The 20,454-nt window shown below is 50.7% G+C and overlaps 10 protein-coding genes across 10 annotated transcripts; 4 read left to right on the top strand and 6 right to left on the bottom strand.

The window, feature by feature from the left end:
- Positions 1–460: 460 nt before the first annotated feature.
- On the top strand, positions 461–1,961 carry AKAW2_60048A (uncharacterized protein; the record flags this gene model as incomplete). Its single annotated transcript, XM_041692130.1, has 7 exons — positions 461–638; positions 706–725; positions 788–821; positions 899–972; positions 1,044–1,423; positions 1,499–1,594; positions 1,652–1,961. 7 exons carry the CDS (start codon positions 461–463, stop codon positions 1,959–1,961), a joined length of 1,092 nt encoding a protein of 363 aa, XP_041545546.1.
- A 205-nt stretch (positions 1,962–2,166) lies between these two features.
- On the bottom strand, positions 2,167–2,824 carry AKAW2_60047S (uncharacterized protein; the record flags this gene model as incomplete). Its single annotated transcript, XM_041692129.1, has 3 exons — positions 2,167–2,296; positions 2,370–2,492; positions 2,616–2,824. 3 exons carry the CDS (start codon positions 2,822–2,824, stop codon positions 2,167–2,169), a joined length of 462 nt encoding a protein of 153 aa, XP_041545545.1.
- An 879-nt stretch (positions 2,825–3,703) lies between these two features.
- On the bottom strand, positions 3,704–4,936 carry AKAW2_60046S (TauD/TfdA dioxygenase family protein; the record flags this gene model as incomplete). Its single annotated transcript, XM_041692128.1, has 3 exons — positions 3,704–3,799; positions 3,857–4,177; positions 4,259–4,936. The coding sequence occupies 3 exons, from the start codon at positions 4,934–4,936 to the stop codon at positions 3,704–3,706; spliced, it is 1,095 nt and encodes a 364-aa protein (XP_041545544.1).
- A 1,135-nt stretch (positions 4,937–6,071) lies between these two features.
- Positions 6,072–7,097, top strand: AKAW2_60045A (ribokinase; the record flags this gene model as incomplete). Its single annotated transcript, XM_041692127.1, has 1 exon — positions 6,072–7,097. The coding sequence occupies one exon, from the start codon at positions 6,072–6,074 to the stop codon at positions 7,095–7,097; it is 1,026 nt and encodes a 341-aa protein (XP_041545543.1).
- Positions 7,098–7,489: 392 nt separating this feature from the next.
- Positions 7,490–9,466, bottom strand: AKAW2_60044S (putative MFS peptide transporter; the record flags this gene model as incomplete). Its single annotated transcript, XM_041692126.1, has 4 exons — positions 7,490–8,855; positions 8,908–9,043; positions 9,101–9,403; positions 9,463–9,466. The coding sequence occupies 4 exons, from the start codon at positions 9,464–9,466 to the stop codon at positions 7,490–7,492; spliced, it is 1,809 nt and encodes a 602-aa protein (XP_041545542.1).
- Positions 9,467–11,102: 1,636 nt separating this feature from the next.
- Positions 11,103–11,764, bottom strand: AKAW2_60043S (putative phosphoglycerate mutase family protein; the record flags this gene model as incomplete). Its single annotated transcript, XM_041692125.1, has 3 exons — positions 11,103–11,187; positions 11,258–11,480; positions 11,545–11,764. 3 exons carry the CDS (start codon positions 11,762–11,764, stop codon positions 11,103–11,105), a joined length of 528 nt encoding a protein of 175 aa, XP_041545541.1.
- Positions 11,765–12,165: 401 nt separating this feature from the next.
- On the top strand, positions 12,166–12,525 carry AKAW2_60042A (uncharacterized protein; the record flags this gene model as incomplete). The annotated part of the gene is made up of 1 exon (XM_041692124.1): positions 12,166–12,525. One exon carries the CDS (start codon positions 12,166–12,168, stop codon positions 12,523–12,525), a length of 360 nt encoding a protein of 119 aa, XP_041545540.1.
- Positions 12,526–13,581: 1,056 nt separating this feature from the next.
- Positions 13,582–14,268, bottom strand: AKAW2_60041S (uncharacterized protein; the record flags this gene model as incomplete). Its single annotated transcript, XM_041692122.1, has 1 exon — positions 13,582–14,268. One exon carries the CDS (start codon positions 14,266–14,268, stop codon positions 13,582–13,584), a length of 687 nt encoding a protein of 228 aa, XP_041545539.1.
- Positions 14,269–14,544: 276 nt separating this feature from the next.
- Positions 14,545–14,914, top strand: AKAW2_60040A (uncharacterized protein; the record flags this gene model as incomplete). The annotated part of the gene is made up of 2 exons (XM_041692121.1): positions 14,545–14,556; positions 14,618–14,914. 2 exons carry the CDS (start codon positions 14,545–14,547, stop codon positions 14,912–14,914), a joined length of 309 nt encoding a protein of 102 aa, XP_041545538.1.
- A 1,397-nt stretch (positions 14,915–16,311) lies between these two features.
- AKAW2_60039S (uncharacterized protein) lies at positions 16,312–16,647 on the bottom strand (the record flags this gene model as incomplete). Its single annotated transcript, XM_041692120.1, has 1 exon — positions 16,312–16,647. The coding sequence occupies one exon, from the start codon at positions 16,645–16,647 to the stop codon at positions 16,312–16,314; it is 336 nt and encodes a 111-aa protein (XP_041545537.1).
- Positions 16,648–20,454: the final 3,807 nt, after the last annotated feature.

Below are 20,454 nucleotides of genomic sequence, written 5' to 3'. Positions count from 1 at the left end.
CCTTATGATAGATGAAATGCAGTAATGATATCCCCACTTTGCTTTTGGTCCGTGGTAATAGCCCTCTACTCGTTCGGACTACTTTTTCCTGGGCACAGTATTCGGGTGGCGTATATTAACTACCCGAAGGTTGAAAGTTACTGGAGGATGCACAGACCCCCGAAATATGAAGGATTCCCATCGCATCGAGCAGATGGATGAGCATCTGCGGCGGTTCCCGACACGATTGGTCGATGCTCGTTGCCGCAGATACTGGATGATGATGCCGTGGCTGAAACTCTACTGACACTCAGCCACCAAGACGGGAGGGAACGAGGGATACTCGACTCTTCTCCAGTTACTTAAACGCGACCGGGCATCAGTTCTCGCCTTTTGTCCATTTGCGTTAGGATCGACATGATAGAACAATAATAATGCCCCTTCTTCGGGGAAATCTGCCGCTGCTTGTCGGCTCCTCAATATGGACGTGCTGGGAAGAGCTGCTGGTGATGACGCTCTCCGGGGGACTCTGTCGCACCCATGGTTACGCACCACCAATCAGATCCTCGCCGGTATTTGGATTTCCCTCTGCATAGTCTTACTCGTCATGCGATTATACACCAAGATCCACATCATGCGAAAGTTCTGGTGGGATGATGGTACGTACGGTTTCTATGCTTATATGGTGTAAAGATTTGAGTAATTGGTGGCTAATACAGCCTGCAGTCTGCTTAATCCTCGCTTGGGTATTGTGTAGCAGCGATGACCTTGTCTTAGTCCTTGCGCTCACATGTCTCTGATATCACAGATCTTTTCGATTGGCACGCAATCTGTTATTCTCTGTATGTTTATGCAGATTCGTCTGGTTTTCGTTGCTGAACTCCAGCGCACACAGAAACTAACCGCCCTGTCCCTGTAGACGGTTACAGTTATGGAGGCTATGGCGTCCACATGGAGTACCTGTCTCCCCCAGTTCTCGAAATCTACGTGAAAGTCCGTCCTTCAATGTTGCTTCTTGCTCGTCTTCTATCCTGCTGTGGTCTCGTCGCTGAGCCAGTAACCAGACTCTCCTTTCTGCCGCCATCATCTACGTCCCTGCCCTAGCTGCGGCCAAATTCGCTCTGCTGATGCTCTACTATCGCCTGTTGCACATGATTCGCATCTGGAGAAACATAATTTTCCTCGTTACCTTCATCATTGCCGGCTACACGATCGCCCTCACCTTGGGTCTTATCTTCCCTTGCCAACCCATCGCCAAAAACTGGGACTTGACCATCACTACCGGCCACTGCGTTAACCGCGTCGGATTTTATCTCGCCACGGCCATTACTAACACCGTTAGCGATATCATATTGATTCTTATCCCTATCCCAGTCATAGTCAAGCTGAAACTTCCATTGATTCAGAAGCTTGGGGTCGGCTGTATGTTTGGGATTGGTTGCTTGTAGGTGATCCTTCTTCTTTCAATCCCATAATATCCCCTCCATGCTTGACTAAACTATAACTCACTACCCCACAGAACTATAATCACCAGCATAATCCGGCTGGTGACTCTAATGCCGCTGGTAACGTCCGATGACCAGTCATACGAGATTGCTCTAGCCGTCATCTTCATGTGCGTACAGACTACGCTATACCAATACTGGACGGATCTTGTTGACACGATCTACAGCATCATTGAAGCCAACTTCATCATTATCTGCCCCTGCCTTCCCTATCTGAAACAGTTCCTGCGCTTCCATGCGCCTTGCTGGATTGGTGACTCCGGCAGCAACAGCAGTCAGTCGCGACCGTCGGCCTCTTCCAATTCTAACTCTACTCCGTCGAGTAATAGACGCAAACCGGGGTTGAGCGTGTTGCAGGATGATATTGAACAGGCGCTTAGTCCACCGATGGAAGCGCATTGTGCCTGTATGGTGGGTGCACGACAGGGGAGTTCTACTAGTGATGAGTCAAGAGAGTTGATGGGGGAGCGGAAGTAGTGCGTCTGTTGATACGTTTTATGTTTGCATGTTATACTTGCACCTCGTACATATTCTCTGTATGGGTTAGGACTTAGATGGACTGTACATATATCAGACGTCATATTGTGTCAAAGATGAAGATTTTGTCGTTATGCATACTTTGAATGCCAAGATACATGTCACTTGCAATGACCCTCCCTTCTCACGTACTGCCACTGTCTCATCAAGTACAAACCGGAGTCGCCGTTGGCTTCACCACCGCATTGGTCGGATTCGTCTGCGAGCACCCATCAACTAATCCCAGCAAGTAATCATCCTCTGCGGCCTTGAATGCTGCTCCGCAGTTGGGGTCACTAACACTCATATATCAGCATATTTCAATCACCTGATCTTACTATAATGTTTCTTGTAGATAGAACCACTCACCTAGCACCCCCGCTCGCATCCTCGAAGTAAGAGCAGATATCATGCGAAAAACAATCCTGGGTGTAGACATTCCCCAGTGCGATACCGCTACATCCTGTTCCGCAGCGTCCGTTGCAGGAGTAACTGTTGTTTGAACAGTATTTGGGTTAGCTTTCGATTTCTTTCACTAGTGTCGATGTAGTGACAGAAAAGTATGTACGGGATGAGTGAATAGTAAGGGAAGGGAAGGAAAAGGGACAAGCATACTCTCCATCACCATCACTATTCTCGCCATAGTTACTGCCTACCACGCCCACATACGTGCAGGTTTGATCGGCACTGTTGGTCCAGCTGGCTGTTGCGGTGGCGCCGACTTTGAGGCATGTCACGCTGCGTTTTTGGTGGGTGACTGAAGGGTGGGCGGTTGCGGTTAGAGTTAGAGATAGAGTTAGGAGGAGGGTGGAGAGGGAGATCATCTTGGATGGTTGTTCTCTGTGAGGTAGGGTTGATGTGTTATGGTTTGTGAGGGGGTACTTCTAAGTACACAGGTTACGGTAAGCTGGAAGATCAGTGAGGGGAGATTACTATGTTAAATACGAAGCTGCCTACGAGGGACTTCTTCTCCTATGAAAGAGATACTAGTACTACTCTACATGGAATTTACTTGGTCGGGACTCGTTAGTCACTATAAAGTAGTGACTATTCTTCTCCTTCCTATAGGCGGGCGTGATATTGTCCGCTACGGAGAATGCTCCGAGTAGAGGTGATTCTCCGCAGTGATACATGAGTCATGTACGTAGCTCTGCTGTGGGCTAGTAGAACTTCCTTCCCCTCTTTCTGCTCGGCGGAATTCTCGGGCTTGAATGTGAGGAGATAGGGGGTATGGGCATCCTGCAGATCCACTTAAGGGATTGCATCAGGGCTTCTTAAAATGACGTTTCGGGTAGAATGAGGGAGGTGGAGGAATTAGGGCGTGATGATGCGGCAGTACAGTGTCTACACTATAGTCAATACAGAGAAGTATAAAGTACTGTATACAAGAGAGAGATACTGTCAGTTTGAAAAGATCACTGAAGATCCATTGATATCGTCTGGAATCATCCTCAATTCCTGTGTGCCTGACATGACACCTTAACGGTCAGGTATCCACCCTCAATTGAAGCTAGCTAAATAGGGACTAGTGCAGGGGCCGGCATCCTTCATCTTTCTTCACAAGATTAAACTCAGGCTTCTGCTTCTTACCCCTGAAAGGTGCAAGCAAGTTATGGTATCCTGAAATTTACACAATTCGCCGTTCTGGCTATATTGCTTGTAATGGGCACCTCTTCAATCTTCGCACATGTTGACTTCAGCGCCTACGCGGAGTCATAGATTGCGGCCCTGCGCATATCACGCACATACCGTCCTTGATATGAGCCACCACATGATCGGTGCATCACGCAAGTATTGTCCTAATAACGTTAGCATTGCTTCCGGCTTCTACAGACAAATCTAAATGGTATACATACCCACATAATCATGTCTCCATCGTTCTGCCAGTCCACGGTGAGCACATATTTGTCCTGACTGGCGTGCCGCATCAAAGCATCAATTACGGGCTTGCTGTCAGCCCTGCTCCTCCCGTCTATCCGGTATGCATGTGATCCCATGTACAGATTCATTCGATTGCTGGGCTTGTGCAGTTGTGCAAGTTGATGACGTCCACGCGCTCTTACAGCCTCGGGCAACCAACACAGCACCCAGATCCGCACCAAAACGAAACAGTATATCAGGAGTAGGCTGATGTCCACAATATCGACCCAAATCCCCAATATACGGGCTATGAGACCCTGTAAATGATAAAAGTTTGGTTAGCACAATACGATGTCTTACTAGGGAAGTCGCTTTCTCGAAGCATGTCGTGAACATACCACCACCATCAGATATGGAATACGACGCAGGTCATCCAGGTCGGAGACGGCAGCCACCAACCTGATGAACCAATTATCCGGGGCTCCTAGATATCGACTCTGCATGATTGAATGCCATAGCACATGATTCTGAATTTCGGCTTTTGTCTCCTCAGCGAGATCCGCATAAGCAGTCCTGGTGTCGGCAAATGCCGTAGCGCCGCCGGTTCCCTTTGGGGGCAGTTTGTGCGCTCGGAGGAGGCTATATCCCGCTCGGCGTTGGGCGAAGGAGCCATCTACGTGGAAGAGGCGTGTGCCCCGCAATAGCTGCGCTCGCCAAGACGATGGCGATAAGACCTGACCCTTGCTGTCCACATTCCCAACATCCATAAGCTTGCCTCTAGTACCAAGTCGATCTGGCACTCCCGGTGCCCCGACCATGTTATCCACTATCGGTTCGCCTAATTGACGCGCAAAGGCAAAGTGGCGCGCATCGTCAAGTTTGGTGGCGCGGAAGACCAAGACGCCGTATGTGGCCATCGCGGCACGAAGCTCTTCGATGACGGCATCCGGGACTGGTTGCGAGAAGTCCACGCCCTCACACTCGGCACCAAACGTGGGGTGAAGACGGCGAAAGGTCAAGGGTGGAGTGCCAATGGTCATAGTGGCCGTGGTGGCCGTAGTAATCATGGTTGCCATGGCTTGCCAAAGGGAGCGTTGTGTATGTCACTCGACAAGTGGCAGTGTGTGAAAGCAGGATCCAACCGTGTATTTGTGTAGGTAGGTCAGAGCCTGGTTATTGTAAGTATGAGACCCAAGTAGTAAAGCATAATAGAAATTTATATATGTGGTGATGACGCTTGATAGCCAAGTACTTCCTTCCCAGAACATGATTGCCAAATGGGGCAAAGCTGAGAGAGGCTAGTAGCCGGAAGATTAGAATGCAATAATCCTTCAATGTAAACAATAGAATGTGAATATATTAAGCGGCCTGTGGACTTTACATAAATTGACCGCTTTTCCGTGGCTTATTTTCAGCACAATGACAATAATTCATGCTTGCTCCTGCGACTCTTCCCGTCATCCCTTGCGCGATACATCGCATCCGTCAGACCGCAGGTCACGGTCAAACAGAAGGACATGAACCTTACCGTCCAAAGGACCTGGATAGACGGAGCTGAACAGAAGTAGCTTTTGGTGTATTCACTGGAGGACTTTCTTCTAGTACTACTAAATCTGCGTTCTCTTTGGACATGTCACCAGAACATTTAGTGGTGTCGCGCATGAATACTACCCTTACTTACAGTAGTAGTTCTGGTATTCAGCCACTACTTACTATCTCACAGTCACTTTGTATATGGGGAGTATATTGACTTTTGTTGAACTCAAGCTAGAATGACTGTCAGAGCCAAAATGGCCATCACAAGAGTACAAACCATCATTTGAAAAAAGTGATAAATTGTTTACGAAGTAGTTGTTTCAAGGGCTATGGCTATACCTCGGCCTCTCCAACGTCATCATCATGTGACTATTCCACTTACCTAATCTTTATCTCCCCCCCGCCAAAAAGAGGTCCCTCTCTTTCTTACTTTCACTCATCCCACCGATAAACTCCACTGCAGGTTACAATTGATTGTTAATTCCTGCAAGATTCTGCATAGCAGTTGCATGGAATATTCCTTCCCTTTTGAACTCTTATCAATTGACTTGTCATCGTTAACTCAGCGTTACTAGTGAGTCCACATCTGTGCTTCTTCCCCGCATGGGTGATTCTAACCATGCCCGTCACTAGGATATCTGACTCGTCTTCTAGCAACTCCCAGGAACGAACACCATGGCGCCTCCCCAGATTTGCGTGATTGGCTCCCTGAATATCGACTTTGTCACCTACACTCCACGTTGTCCCGATGCCGGCGAGACCCTCACAGCCAACTCCCTCGCTATCAGCGCCGGAGGGAAAGGTGCCAACCAGGCGGTCGCGTGCGGTCGCGCCTCTTTCGCTTCCAAAGACAACCAAGATGCGTCGGTGTATATGATTGGCGCGGTCGGAGCAGGTGATCCCTACTACTCGGCCCTCCTTCGCCCAACATTGGAGGGTTCTGGAGTCAGCACAACGGGAATCCAGGAAAAGACGGACAGCCAAACGGGTTCTGCTACAATCATCGTGGATGAAGGAGCTGGAGGAGAGAATCGGATTTTGTTCGTCCCCGGTGCTAACTACTCGGGAATGGATAATGCAGATGCAGTCCTCGCTACCACTCGGAACATCCATCTAGAACAAGGCGTTGTCGTGATGCAGGGCGAGATCCCGAGGTCGACCACCTTGGAGTTGATGAAGCACTTTAACAGCGCTTCCTGCGCTTCTCACCTCGTCTTCAACCCTGCACCGGTCTTCACAGAAGGGATTCCCCTGGCCGCTCTTGCCGGCACGAGTGTGCTGGCCATGAATGAGACTGAAGCTGTCCTCATGACCCAGGCGGTCAAAGAGCATCTCACCACTGCCCAGCAGGAGCAGGACTTGAAGCCCGAGGAACTTGCACCTCTATTCCACAAACATGCCCAGGTCCAGATTGTTCTAATAACTCTCGGAGCCAAGGGTGCCTATTACTCAACGGCCACTGGCAAGCAGGGCTTTGCTCCTAGCGCCGCGGTGGAGAAGGTTGTAGACACCACTGCCGCCGGAGACACGTTTGTCGGTTACTTCGCTACTGCTTTTGCCAAGTTTGTTGCCACCGGTGCTCCACTGGCGGACTTCGATGCCCAGATCGAAGCGGCCGTTCGGAAGGCGAACGTGGCCGCCGCAGGGTGTGTGCAGAGGAAGGGTGCGATGCAGAGCATCCCGTTCGCTTATGAGATCTAGTGCATAGCGCAGTGAACCACCTATTGGTTACACCCGTCGGCCAGGAGAGTATTCGCTCAAAGTTCCTACTAAGCCGGACTTTCGGACCATTGATCCGATTTCAGATACGACATGAAATTCACGACCGTAGCTTTTTCATACCATCGATATGCTACCAAGACTGACACGGTAGCCTTACTCGCAATCATGCAGCGTCTCTCAACTTAGATCATACCACCACCATACATACTCCCAGAAGGGACCATAGATACAATACCGAAATCAATCTTATAGACTCGGCTTGCCTGAAACCTAGATCAAGATGAATGTGATACATGTATTGATAAAATAGCCTACTCAAAATATGGCTACCGTTATTGGGACCGTAAATGATCCGGTCCGACCCTGCACATCTAACTCTCCACCGTCTTTTCCACTTCAGTGGTCTGAATAGGGGTCTCCTCTGCACTGTTTGCATAGTTGGCTTCATCGGTCATGAATTCATCGTTGTTCAGGTACCTGAATCGGTACCAGAAGAAAGTGGTCTGCAGAGCGAGGGCAACAGCAGGGGCACCCCAAATCCAGATCAAGTCTGGATCCGCAGTGACTGGCAGAAGGATCTCTCCCAGCGCACTGGACAAAGCAGTCATGAAGAGGAAGATTGCCATGACTAGACCCCTCATACTCGCGGGCGACCGGGCATATGCCAGTTCATACGCCGTCACGTTGCAGAAGATTTCCGAGAGGGCTCCCAAGATGGTGTTCGGCAGCTGCCACCAGATGCTGATGGGGCTGACTTCGGAACAGGAAGAGGCATAGTAGCCGCAGGGCGAGGTTTTGTATACACGCCACTGGACAAGGGCACCGCACAGACCGGAGAGTGCGGCCAGGGTGAAGCCGAATGTCATCCGAGTGATTCGCTTGAACGGAATATTGTACCGATAAAACATTGGATAGATAAAGTAATCGACAATCGGCACAGCGACAATGATGGTCAAGGCATTGAAGTTGCTCAATAGGTCGTTGGGGGCACCGTTCGTCGTCATAGACGCACCCTGGTTTGTCGAGACAGACCCGATACCGCCGTCATTGAGGTTGTAGATGGGGAAATAGAAGAAGATCTCCGTTGCCACGAGTGTTCGGCGCACATCATCCACCAGCTTGTCGGTCCAGTCGACCTGGATTCCCTTGGCTGCCAGGATACTCGGTTTCGCCGCATCGAAGAAGTTCTTGCGCCAGACCTGCCACTTGTTTTGGCGCAAAGCAGTTACGGTGATTTTGATTGCCTTGGCGAGATCCGAGTTCCCACTGGGCGGCGTCCGGTACGTCTTCTTGTAGGCGGCTGCCAGCACCACGGGCAAAATAAAATAGATGATTCCGGCCAGCAAGAAGGCCAGCCAGTAACCCACATATTTCTCCGCGTATGTGGTGGCCAGCATGTAAAATGCTCCCACGTTTATCACTCCGTAGAAGATGAGCATCGTTCGAGTAGCCGTCATCTCGGGATCCACAATGACCTTCTCCCCAGTCTTCAAAACCTTTGTGTATTGCTTTTGATGTCGGTATTGGTCCAGGACTGTGGGTGCGATATTGGGTTTAAAGATGCCGGCTCCAAGGGCCAACATCAGAAGCCCGATGATGAACGGGGGCGCTGCATGCGCTGTGCCAGCTTGCAATACTGAAGGAATTGCGCCGATGATCTGAATGATGTGGGCAATACCACAGATGGCAACACCGACACAAATAGCCCAGTACCGACCGACGTATACGTCGGCCCACCTGTTATTGTGAGCGAGTCACGCATGTGTATACAGTTTGGGGATTGGCTTACCATCCACCGAAGATCGGAATGACATAGGCAAGGAACTGGAATAGCAAGACCAATCCGTCACTAGCCTGGAGTCCCATTCCCAGAGCACCAGCCGTCTCTTGCGTCCCTCGCGGAGGTGCACCCGCACCGTTTCCTCCTAGAAAGAGGCCGGTCAGCGACATGAGAATCAGGGGTTACCGAGTCTGAAGAGCACCTTTAGGAAGAGGGAACTCAATGAAGTTGGAGAAGACCGTCTGTGCGCCGTAGTATGATGCTCGTTCGGCAAATTCTACCAGACAAAGGGAGTATGCAATGACGGGGAGATAGGCCGGGACCTTGCGAAGGCTGTTGACATCTTCCTCCGTGGGCGGCGGGTACTCCTCGTTCTCCAGCGCTTGGGCACCTACCTCATAGACATTCTTCTCAGGATCGGACTTGTTCTGTACTTGGACGGAATCATTGGTGGCTTCACTGGTGATTATGGCGTCGGCGACGTGGGTTTCGCCGGTTGAGGTAGCTAGAATCGCCCACTGCTGTCAGTTCCGGGTACAGCGCCATACACCTGGCTACACTTACCCATATTTCGTTGATTGGGCGTTGAGACGCCGGGGAGCTTTACTGAGAATTGTTGAGCTCTGACGATCCCCTAGCCGGTTAAACTGACTGCACAGCTTCCGATCTTTATAGCATGGCTGCTAGCAAGGTCGGACGGATCTCCGGCGGTGGTCAAACAATGGGCTAAATACCCCCAACGATGCCATTGCAGGGGCGAATGCCTAGACAGGCATATCGCGTAATTTAGCACAAGTCTTTGCTATCAGTTGGGTCATTTAGGACATATTTCCCACTAACAGGGATCCGTGCTTTAGGGGATGTCTATCAGCCCTAGCCTGTCCCACTCACCATCGCTGATTCGAATCAACGTCCGATGATAACGATTTGGCCGTCCTTTGCGCCATCGGAGCCCACCAACCAGATCAAAGTATCGATATTAATATCACTGCCTGCGGATGGGGTCAAGATAATCTGTAGTGATGCCATTTGCTTGGACACTTCCCCTGCTCGACGCATATCTTGATCATTCCCCCTTTTGTTCCTGTCGGGTGACCTTATCATATCCGACCGTTGGCTGGAGGGCTACCCCATAATTATCGACGTGCAGGATGTCAATGACTTGCATCTCCCGATCGGAGTGTTGAGAGATTCAACTGTTCACTTTAGACGTGATGGGGTGCTTTTGGTGGATGAGTTTGTTGAAAACTCACTTTGTTCGCTGAGGTACTCAGCCCCTAGTCAACTACGGGGTTAACCACCACAGTTCCAGAGGCAGTTTGAAGAAGTCCAAGGAAGTTTAGAGCAAAGCTCACCTGCAATAACAGCGGACCGGACGTTGATTTTCCGGCCAAAGTTAGTCTCACAATACTAGCTTCATCAGAACATCCTTGCTGAGGAGTTGGTGGGCTTGGGTTCACACCCCGTTCGCCCAAGCACCAGCTAAGACCGCGGCCACAGGCTACCTGGAAGCTTAGCGTTATATGAAAATTACTGAATCAGTCTTATCTGGCAGCCTATTGGCAGGCCAGTCTGTCTTTGTTCAACTTGGCAGGGGTTCGTGGTGCGTGGGGAAGGTAACAGGAGTCAGCCACCACGGCAAAGCATTCCTCCCGCTCCATCTCATTTGCTCGTATCCTACCTCCTTCACATCTAGTGGAGGTCTTATCGCTGATGCCCGGATCTATATATGGCAGGTTACATTTGGAACAATATCACGCATGGCACGGTGTCTTGGCATTCTATAGGCTTATCAAACACACGACTCAAGGCTCGCCCACAGGTTCGTGGCGAGATTGTGGGCCTGCTAGAAGAGAAGTCACGGAAGCTCGCCTTTCTCGAGTGGCCTACATGCACTTCCAAGGGATGGGAGTGAATTGCGACCGGGCAAAAGTCGGTCACAAAATCTTGTTAATGGCTGATGAGGATGCGTCCAGACCGTGCAGGACTTCTTTGTCATATCGTGTCATGAATGGCGAGCTGCTAACACAAGTTTTCCAAAGGCTATTCTTCTTAAGGCCATACTCGCATGACCAGATCCAGAATGACTCTGCATTACGTCGTTTCTCAAAAGGGGCATTCGACCCCCGGACGGCCGTCGGTTACAGTGACACGAGGCCAAGTGTCCCCGAACTAGAGCCTAGTTTGATTTTTCGGCTACTACTTCAGCTATCCAGACCCGGGCAGTTCTCGCTCGTGATGTCCGTGATATTGGTGTAAGGGTAAGGGTCAGTCCAGATGAGATCGAACCTGGAATGCATGACTGGTTAGATGCGTCGACTACAAACCGCCTTTGCAACGTTCTTCGGTAGAAACTAACCGGTCATCTGGGTAGGTAGGTGCATCATCATCACCCAGCTTCTCAGCGATCTTGGTCAACTCCTTGTGCTCCCAGCAGATCAAGATGTTGTCGCTGCCGGTGTAGTCCTTCACCAAGTCCTTGACACACTTGGTGTCCTTCTTCGAGCAGGATGTATCGACAGTGAGGCCCAGTTCCTCAGCTAAAGGGAGAACCGTTTCGTATGCGCGGTCGCGTTTTCCATCTGTGAGTCTGTTAACTACTGATGGCTATTCCACATCCGATAATCAACCACAAATTTGATGTACCTGACTTGGGTTGTTCTGCAATGATGTATCCAATGTCATAGTTGGAATCCGGGCCGAACACAGTCTTCAAGCAGTCGGCCCGCTCAAAACCCACAGCATTGAGGCCGGTGCTCCCATTGCTGGGCTTCTCGCCGTGGCGAATTAGGTAGACGGTCGGCTCGGCAAGAGCGAGCGATGCCGTGGCCAAGAGGCCGAGAGATAGGGACAACGTGCTGTGCATTTCTAACTTGATCGTTACCAACTAAGTATGCAAAGGGTAGAAATTACAGTCGCCCACTGTCCGGATGTCCCGCCCCTTATATATCGGTGGATCTCCAAAGACCAGCCAAAACAGCCCCCACCAGACGAATCATCTCCGAGTTCCCTTGCCAACAAGGTTTCCCCCGAGAAACATCACCATCTCACGCTGCCACGAATGGGGTTCGCCACGATGCCACTAGCACATTATGATTGGGTTGGATGCTAGTCAAGCCTTGCACGTGGGACAATGCGCTGCCGGCAATGGGCCTGAATGACTTGTGAACTGTGATCCATCAGAGCCACTTCGCCGGTCGATCCCGCCCGCTAAAACCGTGGCCACCCAACTCCGGATCCTTCTCTCCCCAGCATTCTTCTGGGAGAATGTGCTGTCATCTTCGATCGTTCCAACAGTTCAGAAGCTGGGATGGTGCATCTCATTGGTTTATAGCGCCCGCAAGGGTAGCGCCCCTTGCTATCCATACACATGAATTGTACATCAGCGCCTCCCTCTCTGCCGCTGAAAGCTGTTACCTTTCCCGGCACGGGTGGATCGTGGATGGGACCGCCCGTCCCGGCTGGCGGAGCCATCTCTTGACTCCGTCTCGAGGAGGTCTCTCGCTCGCTACAGATGCCATCCCCCATACATACTTTGTACTGGGCGATCCTTTGAACATTGCAGATGACACCCATCGACTACCGATCGACCCGGAGATAGCCGGCCCGCAGCGACCGATCGACTGATCCTGACCCCAGGTGGACCAATCAATGACCCACAAGTACTTGAACAATACCCCGTTTCCAATTATAGCCAGCGATACAGCCTAGTAGCAACGTTGCACAAGGTTGAAACCAGCTGAGTGGATGTGAGCTGCTTCTGTGAAAAGACAGTCTGAGTCAACAAAACAACCCGGAGAGAGCGATTGTCCAGGTAAAACAATCAAAGTATGTGCTTCGCCACAATATCTGGTCATATCTTGATCATGAACCATATTGCCAAGGTTGATGCTTCTGATCAAACTAACAATTCGTTCTTGAATCTCGCTGACCCCGGTGGGATTGACTTTGGTGTGGCGGACGTGCTTGGTTAGGTAACGCCACCAGATCCGAACTATTGGGTGTGAGCAGCAAGGCTGATTTGCATGCCAATAAACCTACCTGTTTTTACAGACATGATTAGATTGGTAGCACACAGACCGCCTTTCTCCGCAAGTTACGCCTGTTGATCTGCAAAGTTTGTTTTGTTCAATGACTAAGGTAAGACGCACACTTGAGATGATCATATACCGACCGTCTGCGGATCAGGCCCTCCCGGAGGATCTCAGTATTCTAGTCATAACCAAAATCCAGTGAACTAATAACATCACGTATACGTCCGCGCCTTCCGGAATTCCGACGGAAGTGACAATGAAATCTACGAAATTGCATGGATGACTAATCTTAGTGAAAGTTCTTTCCTTCAGGCATTGCTAGGTGGTAGACACCCTCATGACTTGGCGTTCCGGGACGATGTTGGGGCTTGAAATAGTCATGGAAGAATAGAAACACGTTAAAGGGGTTGGAGCTGTCCACTAGACAGCCGTAGTAGATATAATGACTGCGAAGAGCAGTAGCCAGTCTGGTATCAGTATATCTAGTAACAGTAACGGATCTTTGCTTGTTCTACGACGTCACTTCATTGAGAACATTTGGCTGTAAATATTAAACATTACATTTTCTGTTGAACATCTACTCAGGCCAATTGACTATTAAAAACCGTGGTAGGAAGCTGCTGAACTGAACAAAGAAGCAACTAATGCTTCACAACGTCGAGAGCAAGACCCGCTGGGTTCTCCAGCAGGCGCACCACGACCTGCCCAAACAGATGTAAAGTCTGATCAGCTTGACTCTGATTTCCCACAGATGATCCGAAACATAAAGCTTAAGCTCAAGAGTGCCCTTCGAGAGGGGACTACAGACCACACGGGGATGATAATGAGGCAAGCGGAATACATATGTTTCATGGTCCGACTGGACCCCGGGCAGGCCGCTACCAGCAAACACATCAGGGATGTTCACGTAGTGAATCCCGGTACCTGGTTCTGTGTCTGCCGGCCATGAAGTACACTTTGCCACCAGATCGTCGTATTCAATAGTCTCGAATGCCATGCTCCGGGTCTGTTGCTCGTGAACTGCGCGCAGGAGGTTTGACACGGTGCAGGCAGCTGGAAGAGTCACTCGGACTGGCACGTAATTAACACAGGCTCCCACAACTGCTTCGGCCTCCGGTAGCTCCAGATTGCGGCCGTTGACGAGCTGACCGAAGACGATGTCATCAGTACCGGTCATGTGCGCCAGGCAAAGCGCCCAAGCTGTCCTGACGACGGTGGCCATGGTGATCCCAGCTGGTGCTGGCGGGTGAAAGATCTCCGTGGTGCTCGTCGTAAGGCTTCCGCGCTTGTGGGACGGCGGCGAACCTGACAATGATTTGAAATCGAGATAGGTCATGCTGGAACCTCGGAGGGAATCACACCAAAACTGGTATGCCTGCGGAGGAGTATGGAAATGAGGCTGTGCAAGTATTCCGGAAAGTTCACCGTCGCGGCTGTCTAAACCATACCCTGATATCCTGAAACAGGCGAGGCATACTGATGCTGTCATACTGAGCTTCGGAGGGCCTTTGAAACATAGAAGGCACCATGTATGAAGGCAGGTTCGGATATAAAGATGTTCTAGCCTCTTGAACATTGCTTCGGAAAGTATCCGAAGGAAGCTTCCAGATGCATGAATCGAGCGGTGATTCATCAGCATGGCCGGGATAGAAGATACATGCTGCTATTAATGGACGTATTTGTAGCTTCTCTTCTCGCTGTATGAGACCACCGACCGTGATGAATCCGGCGAAAGCTTGCTGAACGTGAAGTCCAGATTCACCCAGCACCAACCGCTGACCGTGCAACTTCGCCTGGTCATCCGGACGTACAAGCCACCCGGCACTGATGTTTGGGATGCCGATTTTCCGCGCATCGCAGGTCAGGCCTGGTCACACACAAGATTGGAGTGCACTCTTCTAGGCCGTATGCGCTCAGGGGACAGACCCCTTATTCCGGTCTTCAATGTCCCTTTTAGTGACGGGTTCCCCGCCAAGGATTAACGTCTCGAGGTATAACAACTCGCTAGGAGTGCTGACGGGCGACAGTTGGGTTCAATGGGATCCAATTGGCTCGCACAAGACTCGCAGTTAATATCAAATGCCCCATACGTTGTTTTTCTGAGAGAATACATACAACCTCTTGACAGAAATGCGACCATGACATCAATCATTGTCGCATCTCAGGCGGGGAAGAAAACTGTAGAACACGCAACGTCGGCTCTGACTGCAGTCGAGTAGCGAGGGGCTCCCACGGAACGGAATGAGAAGCATGCTCAACCACAGTGCCTCTGGGTAATCCAGTCGAGCCAGATGTGAAGATAATGTACGCGGCGCTCCACCAACATGAATCATCTCAGCCAGCGAGGAGTTAACATTTCCAGTCCACAGGCGGTCATCCATCGCTGATTTGCAATACTGTCGAGCACAGGCTGCTTGCTTTAGAGCGGGTACTTCCATTTGCTATTGCCATTTTTGCGGCAGAATTGATTTGCAATAAATTGCAAACGACTAGCTGGATGGGTGGCATCCAGAAGGACTAAACATGCCCCAGCTTTTCAGATTGTTAGGGTAGCCACCGGAACCCAGCGGCTATTTTCCAGGCATACAAAGATTAGGTCGTCCAGCTAAACTTCATGGGCAAGGATTCACTTGCGCGAATCCTGACGAGAGCTGATCAATTGCTCGTAGGCAAATTCGCCATCCCAGGCACAGACGCCGGAACAGGATGGTTGGCCGGCGCATCGCTTACTGATGCTTTCGTATACCCGAATATTTGCCGAAGCTGGTGGGTGGCTGCCTTGGCTGCTTGCGCTGTACCTGGCTCATATCCAGGGCGTCAATGGTGTCAATATTGGCAACGAGGGGGCTGGTATCAACATCATCAATCTTGACCATATCAACAGCTACCTGGACGGCGCTTGAAGATCATAGCCGAACGTGATGTTCCACCTCGGCGTGTTCGATCCGCTGCCCTTGTAACATGATTTGTGAAAACTTACGGACCACGTAATGCAAAGACCCGTAGATATTATATCGTGTGATGTCTCCTTTGCGGTAGATACTCGTGTGGACCAGAACTCCGCTTATGAAGCGGAGCCAGCGAGTCAATGATACTGGAAATGTATCTCTTGGGGGCCGAGGATTGTTGCATATCTGAAACCAATGACTGGATCTTCGACCAGGAGTTCTCCTTCAGCATCAACTGGCAAGGGAGCGTTTATATTATTCGAATCTACTGTTAAAAGGTGTCACCAATCGGGTATCTGATATTGTTAGGATCAGTTCCAGGCCTCATGCTTGAGTTGACTGAACACACCAGACTGCACTCCGATGGGCTGTACGCGCTTATAAGCTTGACGCGAGTGGCCCATATTTCTATTATACTTTGCTGTAATGGCTCAACCGCAGATATAAATGTCTGTAGGGTCGGGCCGTATCAGGTAGAGTAGGTGAAAGCCCCATGCTGATGCAGCCATCCTTTGATGCACCAGCTCATCCAAGTCAAAGCAAGCCGCAGTCATTCCTCTCACCTTGAAGCATAGCCAGTCCGACTCGACACATTGGCCGAGAACAATGGCCCAGATTCTGCGCAACAGCACTATGAGATTAATTCCTTTTCGGGTGTTGCTTTCTAGGAGGATAGGGACGATGCCCAGGGGGATCTCCCAGGTATGGAATTCCGTGTTACCACTAGCCTTCGGGGGCACCAGCGTGGGAAATATCCCAACGGGCATGTCTTCTCTACTTCCTAGTCTTTCCCTTTCTTTTTTCCCTTTTCCTCTTCTGTACAACTGTGATTTACTCGACTGCGTTGAGATGAGTTTGGGGGTATCCCAAGATAAAGAGGGCGGAATTCTTGTCCGCCAGGCGTATCCATGTATTCACAGAATAAGTCCATGGCAAGCCTAACTCCATGTACCTTGATCTAGGTGTGTATCTTTTACTTCTTTTTGACTTCACCCGAGGCCTCCGCGGATGGGGCTGTTGTCGCCAATGAGAATACTTCGATCCAGGGCGAGAAGTGGAGTAGGATTGCATGCGGCGCAATCTGGAGGTGTCACCCCTTGCATTCCGATCCAACAGTTACTGCATGCGTCGCGCGCCATAGTTGAGCCGTAGTCGAGCCATATTTGTGATCCACAGGAAAGAAGATCTAAGTAATGCCTGAATTTCACCACTGTGGTAGGTGTGGCGTGCCTGAACCTGGTTGTTCGCACGGGATCACCATGTAGCCTGGTTGGTTCATCCTTTGTGGCAAGATATGAAGATAGCTAATTGCACAGTACCCGACTCCGGGATGTCTTAATGGAGAATCCTGGGATCTCGTTTGCAGCTGGGAACAGCCTCTACTATGTCTGATACTTGTTTTGGCACATTGTGAATGTCTCGACTGAATGTCGATTCAACGAGGTCTGACTGTCTGAACTGGAAGAATATTCGTATTGATGTTCAATACTCGACCAGATAAGACTGACAAGAAGAAATTCCTTATTCAATTGCAGTCCGCTCTGCTCTTCGTTCATTATGCTCCGTCGGATCACCGAAAAGCTTCAGAGCGGCATTCCTAAATGCCGAATCGAAGCTGCCGGGTGTGATAATGGCTAGGATTAAACCGACTAGACGTCAATCCTGCATCCTCACAGAATTGACGATCCGTGAGAGCATCCTATGGAGCGGGTTGCCTTCCGCGTCAACATTATTTTGGTCGCCTCGACAATTTGGCCACCTGGAGATGGTGAAATCACCCCCCCAAAGCTGTACAAAGTAGCAGGCATCGGAGATTACGATCGGCCTCGGAGTTTTATCTCCGCGCTCGGATGTCCATGGATTTATGGCCATTGATACAGCACTGCGCGTCTTAGACTGTAATGGAGAGGTCCTACCGATGAGGCATTTTGTTCTGTGCGGGCGATCCAGGGTAGAATGATGAAAACGATCTGCATCATGGCGACAGAGGCGATGTTGCATTCTGTCCGCGGTAAATTCCCGTCTGACATGAAATCAATGGCAAAAGGCACAAGAGACTGGACAACAGTCTAGAACCGGTCTATGCTCATCCATCAGGCGATCACCGGGACGGCAGGGACTCACCTATTGCAGCGAACCCAGGGCCATAGAATTAGGGTCACTACCACAAGTTGGCTGGAACCTTCACCGCCAAAGCTTGTTCGAGGCCAATCGAACCGGACGCAGAGACGAAAAAAAATGGTGCGTGAAGAGCGACAATTCCATATAGACTGGGGTATGAATAGCGCATCTGCCGTCACGGAGGTACACTCTTTCACCACCGGGCAGGCAGCGGGAGCTCCTGCATCAGACTAGGCGCATTTCTTTTATGTAATGAAGAGCGAATTCCGGCTCCACACACTTCCCAACAGTATTCAGGCCGGTGCCCATCCCTGCCCTCTATGATATCCGTCCGACGTCAGAGTATGGCGTGTCGACTCAATGGGGGGAGAGTTCCAAGGCCAGAGAGGATCGTGATACGAACTGCCGGCGTACGAATCTCCACACGAGGAGAATCCGGGGGATGAATAAATGGCGCCCCCGCATTGGAGGTGAGCCCGGCCTGTCCATAGAGAAGGATATCTGTTAGGTAATAGCGGGGATGGAAAGGCAGCAGCATGGTCCATCTTCTGCTCCGACCGACAATCGCGGACAGTAGCGTAGAGGTGCACGTTTTCCCGGCAGAATGAAATGATGCCATCCCAACGCAATGACCGATCTGAGCTAAGCTTTGCCAGAAGAGGGCGCCCTCTGAACCTGGGGAACCCGAGGCTCGAGGGGAAACGACGCGACTTGGCGGGGCGGTCGCAGGGCAAATGCGGACATCGAGAAGAAGCTCATGCTGAAAAGAGAGACACGAGTATAGTGATAGGATTCATGACGGCATGTATCTCTGGGAGAGAGAGAGAAGAGTCAGGACAATTAAGCAGGTGGTCGCGATAGATTGCACACAAATTGCGGAGTCTTGGGGGGGAAGAGGGGGAAGAAGGAGGAGTAAGAGAGGAGGGAGACCAAAAAGGGAAAGTTTGGAAACTTCGGGCGGGCGGGACAAAGTTCACACGTCGGATCCGAGCTGGTCCCAAAGGAGGTTAGCGCGGTTCAGCCAGCAGCAGTTGGAGTAAGTAAAGTTAGTTTGTGTTGTTTGTTTCGGAGGAAGGTTGCCTGCCTGAGGATGGTTTGGTTCTCCAACAATCAATCAACAAACACCACTACAGTACCACCTCCAACGCGGAATAAAACTGCCTGACTTTTTTGACTTCCTGCCTAACTGCCCAGAAGGGGTGAAAATGCCGGTCGGCGATGAATGATGGCCGCGGGTGACGCGGATGGTGTTGAAACAAAGATCAGCAGATAGACTAACTACTTACTACTCCTTCGTACTCTGTTTTAATTATGAGATAGGCAGATAGATAGATAGGTCGGCATGTTGGTCAAACCCGAGAGTCACAATACTTAGTACTGTAAACTAGTATCTCTCGGCCCGGCTCACCCATCAGGTCACCATGAGTAAAACCGAGAGCTAATAATTAAGAAAGAAAGAGGGAAGGGAGGGGGAGGTGTGAGACGAGCGGGATAAGATAAGCGCCGGGATCAGCCAAGGACCTGGTGGAACTAAACTAGTTTAGGTAGTATGTCTCCAACACTCGCTGTGATTACTGCTGTTTCGGTGCTCACACGTCCGCCCGGATTCAGTGTGTGAGCGATAGCAATTGGTCATCAACCTTGATAAGGCCTGCCAAGTGGTGGGCTTCACTTGCCGCATTCGTCAGGCTTCTAGAAGATTAATAATCTCCACCTCGTCAGGAAAAAGGTTACGCCGGTGTTTCTTAGGTTTGTTTCTGATGTTGCAGGTCAGCGTCGCTTCCACCGTTGCCTGTTCCCGAGTCAGAACCCGACCCTCTCTCTCTTTCTCTCTCATCTTCCTCCGCCCGGTGAGTTGTGCGCCTATGGGTGTGTGTGCCTGCCAATCCTCTCTCGTGCTGCCGTCCCTTGTGTTCCCCATCCTCGGGACAGTGCATCCCGCCAAGTAGTAGATAGTACACGCTTATGGATACCTCCTTACATCCCCATACATTAAGATACAGCGTTCAGCCTGTTCAGCCTCACGGCTGACCCGGGTGCAAATAAACTTCGCGCCGGACACCCCGAACGTAGTAAGAGGACGGCGTCGATCGGGAACGACGGAGAGGGAGGGAAGGCGGAGGAGGAGGAGCACTAGACTTACTTAGTTACTACTACTGCAAGCGCGGCCAGCTGCCACGGGCTAATCATCAGTCCTCGAGTCTGGGGGAAAATGCAGACTAACGCGAATAGCCTTTTTAGCCTTTTCAGTCCGGTTGGGTTTGACCAGAGTGACCACCGGTTACTTGTCCGCAATGGGAACTAGGGTCGGGGTCAACTCTAACCCCCAAATAGGTAAGGTCTGCAGTTCCAACGTCACCCTGGGGCTTAACCCCTGGTGGACGCTAGTCCATTTCCGGATGCCTAGACGGGCTAGGCACTAATATCGGGGACTTCAATGGTGCAATTGTAGA

Source organism: Aspergillus luchuensis, chromosome 6 (assembly GCF_016861625.1).
Source record: "Aspergillus luchuensis IFO 4308 DNA, chromosome 6, nearly complete sequence".
NCBI lineage: Eukaryota > Fungi > Ascomycota > Eurotiomycetes > Eurotiales > Aspergillaceae > Aspergillus > Aspergillus luchuensis.
Note: the sequence above shows the minus strand (reverse complement) of the source record. Positions and strands in the feature narration are given on the sequence as shown.